Genomic DNA, 12,526 nt, shown 5'->3' with positions numbered 1-12,526 from the left:
CCACCTGAGAGACGGTCGTTTCGACCACGCCCAAACGAACCCATTCTGAAATGACTTGACAGAGTGCAGGAGAAGAGGTCTACCGTGCCAGCCCCAAATCCCCCAAAGGAGGGGAAGCCACCCAACGCCACTGCAGGCCGCACAAAACAACCTAAAAGGCCTACCAATTGTAGGACCAGGCATGAACGAACAGCACGAGCCTGCCCTCATTGCCCCATCAACGGGGCAAATCGCGAAAACAGTCACCACCGGCCTACTACAATGAGAGAAAAACCATTAGCCCTGGCATGACACACCAAGGAGAATCCCTCTGGGCCCTGCCGGAGAACCAACACGTCCGACATCGGGCAGCAACAAGAAGAGGCTACCCACAGGTACTGCCCGACCGCAGAAGCTGCAAACAGCAAGGGACAAAAAGGTGATGAAACAAAGAGCCAGGGTCCAAGCAGATCCCAAGGAGGAAGTGAGCACCTCCTGCCAACACGCAAGATGTGAAGCGAAAATAGAGACACTGCATCCCGCAGGATCGGCGCAAACAGCTCCAAAGGAACAGACGATGCATGCGCTGCTGAGACCAAGGAACCAGACCCAGGAATGGCCCCAAGCACCTCCACATCCTCTGCAAGCCAATCCGAGGACAGCTCAAGGAGGGCAAAAAGAACCGCAAGACCGAAGCCAACAGACCACGAGCACGCAAGTCCTCAGTAACCCGTGCAGCCAAAAGGGAGGGAACCTGCACATGAAGCTGTACCACGCCAACATCCTGAGGAAGGGCAGAGGTGAACAAGCACGCAGTGAGGTGCCCAAACTTGCCCCCGAGGAAAACCTAGATCACCGTAAGCGCCTCACGCCACATGAGCGTGCAGATACGATAGAAAGTACACCAAGCATCCAAAGACAACACAGGGCAGGCCACTAGCCAGGACGACTCCGGAACCTCATAAGGAACCCAGTAGGGAGATGAAGACCTAAACATGAATAATGACGGATTCATAATAGAGGCACAATCCAGATCGCGCAGGAGGTAAGCCACAGTGGCTTCCCGCACCTCTTGGGGCGGGATGCGGGAAGGCAAAAACCTCCAGAACAGAACCAACGAACCCAAAGGGAAACGGAACCAAACCTGGGGAGGGCCGACACAAAATCCAGTACGTACGGGGGAGGGGGGGGGCAAGAAAACCCCAGTCCTTGCAACAGTAAACCCCGCTTGATGGATAGAAAAACCCAGGCAGGGGTTCAACGGTGCCCAAAGCCCCCAAATCAGCCCCTCTCCAACCCCAGGAACCTCCACACTAGGACGCAGGGCCGAGTCTTCCTTCAAAGCCCCGGCCCCAAAAGAAAAGGCCGGGGCAGCCAGAAAGGAAGGAAGGAAGGGAGGGGGGCCCACTAGTCAGACCCCAACGCCATGGAACTGGAAGAACCGTCTCGAATACCTCCATCGCCACCCCGGAAGGGGCATCCCCCAAGACCGCCTGAGTCTTAAAACCAGCTAAACCCCGCCCCGACCCCGAGGCCCTCAGACGCTTTGAAGCCGGAAGCTGGAGGGGGACCAGAATGCACCACGGCAGGGAAAAAACGAGGGGGTGTGGACTGAACCAAAGCCGAAGCGACCCACACCGTCAAGTCCGGGTCCCTAAAACCAACATAGAGCAGCCTCGGGGCTTCCGGGTCAGCAATCAACCTTGCGCGTTGCAGCAACCTAAACCTAGCATGCAACAGCTGAACTGCCTGCACCTGTATAGTCATCAGTGGACTGGGTGAACGGAGTCACTAACAAACAACAAAACTCGCAAAACTCCAGGTCGAGGGTGTCACCGACCCAACGGGCAGCATGACGGAGGCAAGAACAGTGAGAGTCGCCCTGAGACAAAGGGGACAGAGCAACCCTCAAACTCGCAGAAGGCGAGAGGGTACCCAGGGGTTGCATCCATCAGACCCCTTGTGCCCCCGCAGGGTTTCCCAAGTCTACCAAACAAACTTCTAAAAGCTGAACCCCCGGGATGTGTCCACTCATGGGAACCTAGGTACCAACAAGACAATGGTAACAACCTAACATAAGGGGCTGACACCCCCCCCCCCCTACCAGGCAGGAAAACAAAAACAAAAGAAAAGCCCGCAAGAGGACAACATGCCCAGACAGAACAGAGCCGGCCACTATGAGAGGTGATAACTAGTTGTGTAGTACCTCATGCCCCTACCAGTGCAAACTATCCCTTCCCAAAGGCAAACAAGGGTGTAGAAAACACCTCAGCACACAAAGGGCGATCGATCACTGAACAGCAAATGACCAAGCAGAAGTAGATTCCAAGGTGACATGTGGAAGGTGGCCTTAAGCCCCAAGGGCAGTACTTACAGGGTACCTAGGGAAGGTGACCCCTAGATGCATGCAGCCCGAGTACTTGGGAGATTACTCCTGGTTCACCCACCACCAGAGAAGATGCGCCCCACACCACAAGGCACAGAGCAAAGGACAGAAGACAGGAGCCAGAGCCACAACGACAAATGCCATTCATCAGCCGAAGAACTGCAGGGGTGCATCGAAGATGCGAGGGTCTGAGGTTCACACCTTCTGACCCTCACACGGGGCCACACACCCTCTCTCCCCCTGCGCAGACAAGTGGCGTGGTAATGTCTTACTCATTTGCTCATTTTTATTTGGGGAGTTCTGTTCACTCGTTTGACTTTCAGTAGTAGTTTCAACCAGAATAGGGGTTTGTTTTGGGATGTTTATCTTTTTGGGTGCCTGACCTGGTCGATGGCAGACATAGAATGCTCCATAACCACATGTACATTTCTATAGGCCATTGCTCCTCGTGCTTCTCTGAGAGGACCAGGTTCTGGCTCGTGGTCCCTGGTAGGCCTAGAACTCCATTCACATTGACTGACGCCAAAGTTTAATATATCCAAGAATCATGTAACTCTGTAGAATCATGTAAGGGAACAATACTTACTTCTGCTTGTCCTCCAAAGTAAGTGGAACCACATCAGGCTTTGGATGAGAACTTGGCACTAAATTATGAGGCTTTGGGCTGGTCCCGGACTCTCTTTTCATGAACGAGTTTAGCCCCAGCTCAGAAAACATATCTGTTGTTGCATCAACTGCCGAGACCACCGATCCATTGCTTGTGCTATTGCTTCCTGATATACTTGTTGGCATTGCCATCTGAAGTGCACTGTAAAAGAATTCAGTATTGTTTAATTAACACTTTCGCGCTCTCCGCAAAGGTCACTCAGCCAACCGAATGTGCGCGCTGCGTTTTTATCGCTTAAGCGTAAAAACAAAAATGTGTATACTCTTTTTACTCTTCTGACCTTAGTTCTCATGCTACGTATTTCATTTTGGTACCAACGTGTTCGCAATAAAATTCTCTAGAAGAACATTAGTAAAATAAGTCACGAAACATATAGGGATACCAGCACCAAATAAATAACTACGTAGATGACTCGCCGTGAGCGCCCATCAGCAACAAAATGTTTTTACTCTTGGGATTGTAATCACCTCCACACTTGTTCTACAGCGTTAAGTTTGGTATCAATGGACTCGCAATGAAATTCCCAACACGGTGATATGAATATAAGCGTAGAATAATGATGCAGCCCGCCCGCAAGAGTGTGGGAAGTGGTGAAATTGTTACCCGGTATCAGTGACAGGACGACGCACGGCGCTTTGAAAGTTTATACTTATTTCACTCTCATGACATTAATTTTCTATGTACGTCATTCATTTTTATGTCAATGTGTTCGCAATAGAATGTTCTATGTGCCCATAGGTAAAAAATATCAACAAAGCGTAACTTAGAATAGCAACAAATATAAAACAACGCTGGAACATATCAGTGAGCGTCAAACACACACGAAATATTTTTACTTTTGTTATGTTTGTCAAGATTATACTTGTTGCACACAGTTATTTTTGGTTGTATATTGATCGGAATAAAATTCCCTAAACAGACATATGCATATAATACATGATATGGGGGAAGAATTACCAGTATAAACGGCTAAAGTCACCCACCTGCAACCCGTTTGGGACAAAATACCATTTGATCGAAGTTATCCACACCTTTCATGAACTTATTGTACCATGCAGCCTAGTGGTGAGAAAGAGAGCCTCATAGCGCGCAGTTTGAAACAAACCCAAAGTAAATCGGATAAAAATTGAATTTTATACAAATATTTTAAAAGTAGACATAACTTTATGTCCACTATGCGTTTACGTTAGACGAAACCGAACGCGCCGGCGCGTCCAGATAGTGCGAAAGTGTTTTAAAGTGTTCAGGAGTCAAATTGTCTATATTTATGATATAAGTAAAATTAGTGAAATTGTCACTAAATAATACTTGATTACAACATACTGTACTGTATGTACAATTTCCAAAACATTTTGATGAAGGTTATTTACCCAGTGGGTAAACCAGCACGGCAAAGTTCAGACTCCTGCACAACTGCTCGAGCAACCGCCGAGTGACCCAGGACCTCCTCCCCTCTGCCAAGGTTGTGAGGCAGAGGAAGAGAGATTTTATTGTTTGGCAGGGAAGTCGCTGTGGTAATGGTAACTTTGTCAGTTGTATTTTTCAAGAAAACTTTGCACTTTTTGCACCCCACATTTTGCACACCTTTCTTTTATTAGAGAACTAGATTAACCCCTGCAGTACGCACCTGTTTTTGGCAAAAATTTCATGGTGCAGTTATTAAGGATATATTTTTGTTGTTTTTATAAATGTTCAGCTAATATTAATGTCAAAATGTTTCCAAACTCAATCATTTTCATTTCAAATCACAAAGAGCAATGAAAACATTAAAAAAAACTTAAAATATAAACTAATTAAATAAAACAACCCCCCCAACTCTCAGAGCGCCTTTAACCCTTAGACCGCGCAATACATATATAGATATTGAGAGTAAGTTTACCGAAACTGTGCAATACATATACAGTATAGACGATTGAGGCTCTAGAGCACGATTATAAATGCCCCGCGAGGGATAGGGGCAGCTATAGTCCAGCCACGACCAATAGTTAACAGACGCCACCTAGAAAAATATCGTGGGCAACATTCCCGGGTGTGCGAGCCTCAGTACTGAGTGAGCCACCAAAGCTGGTGCACACAGCATGAGCTCACAGCACCGCTGTTCAGCTTGTGACCACAGCATCACCTGAAAATGTTAAAATATATATGTATATGCTATTATTTAGAGATGATAGTATTACAGAAGACTCCTGACTGTGATAAAACTGACCAGGATTCTGATAATAAGAGGATTGTGGTAATATTTAGAGCTGTACTCCATGGTGGGAGGAGTAATGCTGAGGGAGGGAGGGAGGTGGCGTCGTCTTCTGTCTGTGCATGGCCTATGTCTGTGTATTGGCTATGTCAATAGGCTGTTCTACCTCTGCGCTCTTACTTCATTACACACACAAATCACAATAGCGTGATACATCAAATGAAATATGTGATTTAATGAAGTACATGGAGGAATTGCATAAAACCCTGGTTTGAGTCTCGGAGAGACTGCAGGATCCGTTGGTAAATCAGGATGATTTCCCCGATTACAATTCTTTTTGACCATGTCATAGCTCAGTCGATTAAGGCAGCGTCTGGGATCCTCTCTGACGTAGGTTCGAACCCTCGTCACGGTCCTTGTGGATTTGTTCATTTGATGCATCACGCTATTGTGATTTCTGTGTGTAATGAAGTAAGGGCGCAGAGGTAGAACAGTCTATTGACATACCTCAGGTGTATGGGAGAATTGCGTAAAACCCTGGTTTCTCTCTCGGAGAGACTGCAGGATCCGTTGGTAAAATAGGATGATTTCCCGGTTGCAATTCTTTTGACCATGTCGTAGCTCAGTCGATTAAGGCAGCGTCTAGGATCCTCTCGGATGTAGGTTCGAACCCTCGTCACGGCCCTTGTGGATTTGTTCATCTTATGTTTAGTATGTTTAGGGATTTAAACAGGGAGAGCTGTGTGTTGTCTGAAAGCAGAGTTTGTTATTGTCCTGATAGCAGATTTTTGCTGGGTGATGATAATCTTGAGGTAGTTTGCAGTGGTTGAACCCCATGCACAGATACCATAAGTAAGATAGGGATAGATAAGTACGTAATAGAGTGAGAGGAGAGCAGAGTAGGGTACATAATATCTGAACTTAGAGATCAGCTGTTTTAGAAACTTTTTTAGTAATGTGTTGAATGTGGGTGCTGAAGTTGAGTCTCTTATCTAAGTATAGGTTATCTTGAGATGATTTCGGGGCTTTAGTGTCCCCGCGGCCCAGTCCTCGACCAGGCCTCCACCCCAGGAAGCAGCCCGTGACAGCTGACTAACACCCAGGTACCTATTTTACTGCTAGGTAACAGGGGCATAGGGTGAAAGAAACTCTGCCCATTGTTTCTCGCTGGTGCCCGGGATCGAACCCGGGACCACAGGATCACAAGTCCAGCGTACTGTCTGCTCGGCCAACCGGCTCCCTAGGAACTTTCCATCATTTATTATATAAATATATCACAATACACACTATTGAATAATATTACTGCAAAAAAAACAAAGAAAAAATCAATCAGAGACATTGAAATAATTAGGTAATAATATCTTTGTAGCAACTCCCGCCTGACAGCTGGGGCGGAGCAGACCTTGTCTGGCGCCTGCTCTGTCAACGCCTCTTTTTTGCCAGACTTACCCGCCCTATTGCGGCCAAAATATGCCACCTACATTTTTCTTTTCCCCGTGATCAGGGATCATAAATGAACACTTTTATAAGACGAAAGAATTTTTGGGATTTTTTTTGTTGTTGTACCTGTGGGTGTTGAAGGCCAAAAGGGCCTTAGCGGCCTAAGGGTTAAGGTGCTTGGGGCAGTGCAGTGGTTAAAGCATACCAAACTCGGTAGCAAGTGCCGGTCATGTGGACACCACTTTCGTATTTTAACTATGAGTACTTTTTTCATCTCAATCATGGTTCTAACTAATTTTCTTTTTTGCTTGGTTCTTATCACTAACTTACTTAGGCTTTCTCTTAGGCCATAGTGATTTATTTACACTGAGAATATAAACAAATATCCAAGAAAACATGAGAAATTTAGAGAAATCTACTGGTGCTGTGCACTGAACGACAGCTACTGGGAAACTGATTCGTCTGGGATGCATGTTTACATTTGAGTGCTGAGCAAACAGCAGACTGCTGAACATGAACACAGTGTTCGATGGCTGCAATGTTCAAGTAGACGGCTGTTCGAGTACTGAGGTTCCACTGTATATTATTGGCATGGGGATTGCCAGGGGTTATCTTGAGGTTATCTTGAGATGATTTCGGGGCTTTTTAGTGTCCCCGCGGCCCGGTCCTCGACCAGGCCTCCACCCCCAGGAAGCAGCCAGTGACAGCTTACTAACTCCCAGGTACTTATTTACTGCGAGGTAACAGGGGCATTCAGGGTGAAAGAAACTTGTGCCCATTTGTTTCTGCCTCGTGCGGGAATCGAACCCGCACCACAGAATTACGAGTCCTGCTCGCTATCCACCAGGCTACGAGGCCCACTTGGGGTCTGACAGATTGAATAAATACCCTATTGAATGAATTAGCTCTGCTCCATATAGTTAAGACTGAGCTCACATTGTATTAGTGTTTCCAAAATCCCTTTAAAGAAAATCTCAAATTATCAGCTGGTGACTGCAAATGAGTATGTGTACTCTTTCTTCTGATAACTTGCATCAGAGTACAAAGTTGTATGTGACAGGGAATTTATTGTGTAAAATAATTTTAATGGTCAATATATTTTCCACATAAAATCAAACTTGTACCGTACATTCAACTATTGGGCATAGATAGATATCTTATCATTAAATAATGGAGCACTATCCATGTGACCAAAAAATAAAAAGTGAAAAGCAGCCAGGCTACTATGCAAAATATCTCTTGTATTTTGTACCCGATTCTCTTCCTTTTGACAACTTCACCTCTCTTAGTAACATTTGCATGCACCATCAAGGAATCCCTGTTAAAGAGAATTTTTGTCAATTTACAGTACTGTACTTACTTCTGTTCAACCTTTATAGAGTTCAACTGTTCCAGCTTTATTCTGTGTTCTGCTTCAACTATATCTGTCATTTCCTGAAAATAAATAATTTTTAGTCAAATTTAAAATTAAAAGCCCACCAAAAATTATCTATTGATAGTTGCCTACTATGCTGTATATTCAATACCAGCTAATTAGCAAATATATTATATCTTCACTTGCTCTTAACCCTATCATTAAAACTGCCACCATGACTGAGTCAAAAACATCCAGTTTAGACTGTAATGAAATGCCAATTTCTGGAGCCCGTGTGGCTCCCTGAAGCTATTGTCCTTATATTGCTTCATACTAAATGGTCACATCAGCTGTGGATAGTTCTGTTTACCAACTTGGCACCAGAGCCAGAACCTGGCCCATTCATAGACGTGGGAGAGAACAGGTGACACACTGCTACCTCACTGGTAGAAACCTCAAGAATGTTAGTGCTGCTCTACAGACAATTGAAAGGTTCACAGAAAGCCAAGCCTCAAAAACTGTCAAACAACTACTGCAAGCGAGTTGCACGGAGTAGGGGATTCACTCAAATGAGCTCGAAACTCATAAGTACCAATTAACACCACCTGGGGCCAGATTCACGAAGGCACTTACGCAAGCACTTACGAACCTGTACATCTTTTCTCAATCTTTGGCGGCTTTGTTTCCAATTATTAAAGTTAATGAGCTCCGAAGCACCAGGAGGATGTTTATAACAATAACAACAGTTGAATGGGAAGTTTTCATGCTTGTAAACTGTTTAATAAATGTAACCAAAGCCGTCAAAGATTGAGGAAAGATTTACACGTTCGTAAGTGCTTGCGTAAGTGCTTTCGTGAATCTGGCCCCTGGTGGCCAGGTCCCAGCTCTCAGCCAACTCCCCATGTCAGTTCAGGACCTGATGAACAAACCCACGACAAACTGACGAACCCGGATTTGTCAAGGAGCCACTGGGGCTCCTCCAGAAATTGGAATTTCTTTATATTCAACACCGGGTTTCTGGAGGAAGCCCCCCTGCAGCTCCCTACCTGTTGTATACCTCTCAATGATTGAGCATCAACATTCCAGTAGCCATCTTTGACCAGGACTTGTGGTTGGTGGTCTGAGATAGACAGGACTAGAAAGACAGACAATTGCAAATACTGTACTATGCAAAGGGCATTTGCAGACAAAGGTATTCTGAAAAGAGAAAGGGATTAGAATGCAGCTATCCTCATCCCAGAAAATGTCTAAAAAATACTTAGGAAGGAAAAATTTTGTTTTGGTGGTAGCAAAATTTATTAGCTAAATTAGTAAAGTGTTTATAGTGCCACCACTCTATGCACCTTTCTGAGGGAGTCAGGTTCTGGTTTGCGGTCCCCAGTAGACCAATAAGAACTCTGCAACTGATGTCACCTAGTGGTATGGCACTGAATCAGTGTAACAGCTTCAGGGAGCCTTCGAGTCTCACCCAGAAATTGACGTTTCATTACATTCAATGCTGATTTTTTTGAGTGCTCTATTTTTTGGCAATATAAAATCTGAATGCTGAATATAAATAAAAAAACCAGCGTTGAATGTAATGAAAAGCCATTTTCTGGGTGAGCCCCAGAGGCTCCCTGGAGCTTATCGGACTAATGTATGTTATATTAGACCGGGACATTAGCTAAGGAGTTCAGACTTACCAGGGACCAGCGCCAGAACCTGGCCCTTTCAGAGAGGTTTCAGAGAGCAATGGCCCTGGAAAACCCCCCTTGTGGTTAGGGTTTTTCTTATATGCCATCGACCAGGGTTAGGCACCCAGAAAGGTAGGCATAACAAAACAAACCCCACATGGTAAAAACTAAAACAGAAAACAGAACAGAGGTAGAAACTCCCTACAATCCCAAGGAAGCAAGCAAACAAGCAAACATCACACTTTACTGCCGCGCCGATCTTCCGTGCAGAGCTCCCTGCCCCGAGAGGGGGAGGGGGGGGGCCCCAGACCTCACCTCGCCGGCTGCCTAGCACCAGTTCAGAAGCTAAGTTTCAACCAATGCCGACCGATGGGAGGGAGGGTTGCCAGGGAGCCTCCGGGGCAGACCCAGAAAATGGTGTTTCATTACATTCAATGCTGGTTTTCTGTGGGGAGCCCCACGGCTCCCTGGAGCTTCATACCCAAAGAGAAGGAAAAGAAAGGGCTGACCCAGGAGGCGGCCGCTACAAACTCTGCAACGCGAAGCCGAGACAACAGGCTGCAACCTGCGACCCAAGGCAACATAAGAACACACAGGAGCAGACCCGTGCACAAGGAACGGGCGGCCAGGACCCTGTGTGGTCCCCAAATCCTCATGCCCGAAATGAGCCATAGACGTACGTCACCAACACGGCAGCGAAAGCTGCAAATGTCCAAACGGCACAGGCGCAAGGATAGACTGCAGGCTGGTAGACTTAAGAGAACTGCGAATGACCTGGGAGACCCAAGCCCTGAAACAGGGAACGAGGGGAACTGGATCAACCCAGAGCGCATCCCCAGTCACGGTACGCAGGTAACGGCAAAGAGCCACAACCGGACAACACATGACACACCCCCGGTCGAACCAACCAAGCATCAATAACCCAAGGACCCCTCCGGAAAGCAGCCGTCTCGACCGTCGCCAGAAGGACAGAGAAAGGCCGCAAACATACAAACCTACCACCAGTATCAAAAGAGCAGAAACCCCTGCACCGGAAGAGAGTTGGAAGCTCCCCGACCCGACCAGCAGCAGTCCATGCCAACAAAATATGGCCCATGAAAAACAATCTTGAACCGAAGGAGCTACCACAAACTGAGGAGAAGAAGATAAGAGGCCATCCTGATCAAGGACCAGAACGGTTCTGGTAACGCATGAGCAGGCCGGAGGTGAAACAAAACACGAGAAAGCGTACGGAACGGGGCGGATATGACATCCATCCCGAACGCAAGCTGGAGCAGCTCCACCAGCGTTGCACGATATGAGGCAACAGTATGAAGCATCAAATAACAGTCCTGAAAACCCAAAAAAGGAAAACACAATCCAATGCGAAAGACAACCTACGAAGAGCAAGAAAATGGCGAATAGAAACACCAGGAACGTCATACTGCCGCTGAGACGAAGCTCGCAGGTGGGACACCATCAACGAAGCCACCTGATCACCATAGAGATGGTGATACACCCTCATCAAAATACCAGACGCGAAGAGCTGAGGAGAAGGCCGAACCAGTCACGTACAGGATGGGTCCGACTGGCCGAAAGAGGCGGAACTGCGGGACAACGCCCCGGGTTCGGACAGCTATCAAACAGCGAATGAAAATAAAGCTGGACCAGCCACCAAGGGACCACGAGGACTACTCTCCTTGGGAATGGACTCCAACTGAGCCAGAACCTGAAGCAACAGCTGGACCGGGAGAAGAGGAACAGGTACCCTCCCCACTTCGACCAGTCCTGCTGAAAGGCATCCACGGTGAACGCCTCACAGGCGGGTAAGGGCGTCACATAGAATGGGAAACGCCGAGACCACGCCGACACGAAGATGTCCATGACCATACGTCTGGCAGAGCCAACGAAACGAGTCAGCGACGAACGGCCAATCGGCGAACAGAGGAATGAACCGAGACAGGCTGTCCGCCAGGACGCAGGACACAACCCGGACATGAAACTCACGGCTAGCCAAACCCGGAGAATCTGCAAACAAGCCACTCCAAGGGACCAACCCCAAAGGTTAAAGACCTAAGAGAAACCCTGTGGTTCCGGCAATGAACCACCGAAGAACAGTCTGAATGGAGCTGGATGGTAGAGTATCGAGTGACCCGAACCCTCCGAAGCACAAACCAGACAGCCACGAACTCCTGAAGCGTGCTGTGAGCCCGATGGACGGACAGACCCCACCATCTCCGGATAACCTGGTGAGCACTGGTCACAAAGCCCCAGCCGAGAGATGACCCATCCGTGAACACATCGAGCGAAGGCTCGGGAGGTGCCAAGGCACGGAACCCCAAAAACCTCAAAGACTCAAAGAGGAAGCTGGGGACACAGCACCAACACAAGATTCCCGGAGGATGAACCCAACGATTGCAAGAAAGGCGGAAGGGGAGTCCACGAAGGAACCATATAGACGCTGAAGCCAAACCTGACCCTGCGGGCAGACCAGCACGTCGAAGTTCAGACTCCCGCACAACCACTCAAGCAACCGCCGAGCAACCCGGACCCCTTCATAAACAGCCGAGGGCGGGACCACAGCCGCAGCAACACTTCTGGAGGGAAAGACAAGGAGTGGCCCAAGAGCCCTAAACAAGGCCCAGCCAGGTCCGAACCCAGGACAGAAACAGATGGAATGGCCACCAGATCACTGCGCCGAACCCGGCGATCTGGAAAAAACCACACCCCTGGCGAGCAGACAAGCGAACCGACTGGGAGCCCACACCAGCCAGTCGTCGAGGTAGGCCAGACACCGAATCCCGAGCAGACGCAGACAGGGCACTAAGATCCGGTAAACATGCGTAAATACACCAAG

The 12,526-nt window shown here is 47.6% G+C and overlaps 2 protein-coding genes across 6 annotated transcripts in view; both read right to left on the bottom strand.

The window, feature by feature from the left end:
• The window catches only part of LOC138358683 (uncharacterized), a 274,115-nt gene that overhangs the window by 59,641 nt on the left and 201,948 nt on the right, over positions 1–12,526 (bottom strand). The gene's annotated exons all lie outside the window — the stretch shown is intronic.
• LOC123746737 (SCY1-like protein 2) overlaps positions 1–12,526 on the bottom strand; it is a 149,358-nt gene that overhangs the window by 14,921 nt on the left and 121,911 nt on the right. For all 4 annotated transcript variants that reach the window (XM_045728496.2, XM_045728494.2, XM_045728493.2 and 1 more), the window contains exons 13-14: positions 8,024–8,097; positions 2,952–3,173 (exon numbers count right to left, since the gene is read on the bottom strand). In XM_045728496.2, coding sequence (XP_045584452.1) covers positions 2,952–3,173; positions 8,024–8,097 — 296 coding nt within the window. The remainder of the gene's footprint in view (positions 1–2,951; positions 3,174–8,023; positions 8,098–12,526) is intronic.

This window comes from Procambarus clarkii, chromosome 85, assembly GCF_040958095.1.
Source record: "Procambarus clarkii isolate CNS0578487 chromosome 85, FALCON_Pclarkii_2.0, whole genome shotgun sequence".
Classification (NCBI taxonomy): domain Eukaryota; kingdom Metazoa; phylum Arthropoda; class Malacostraca; order Decapoda; family Cambaridae; genus Procambarus; species Procambarus clarkii.
The sequence above is the reverse complement of the archived record's forward strand: the minus strand, read 5'-3'. Positions and strand labels throughout refer to the sequence as shown.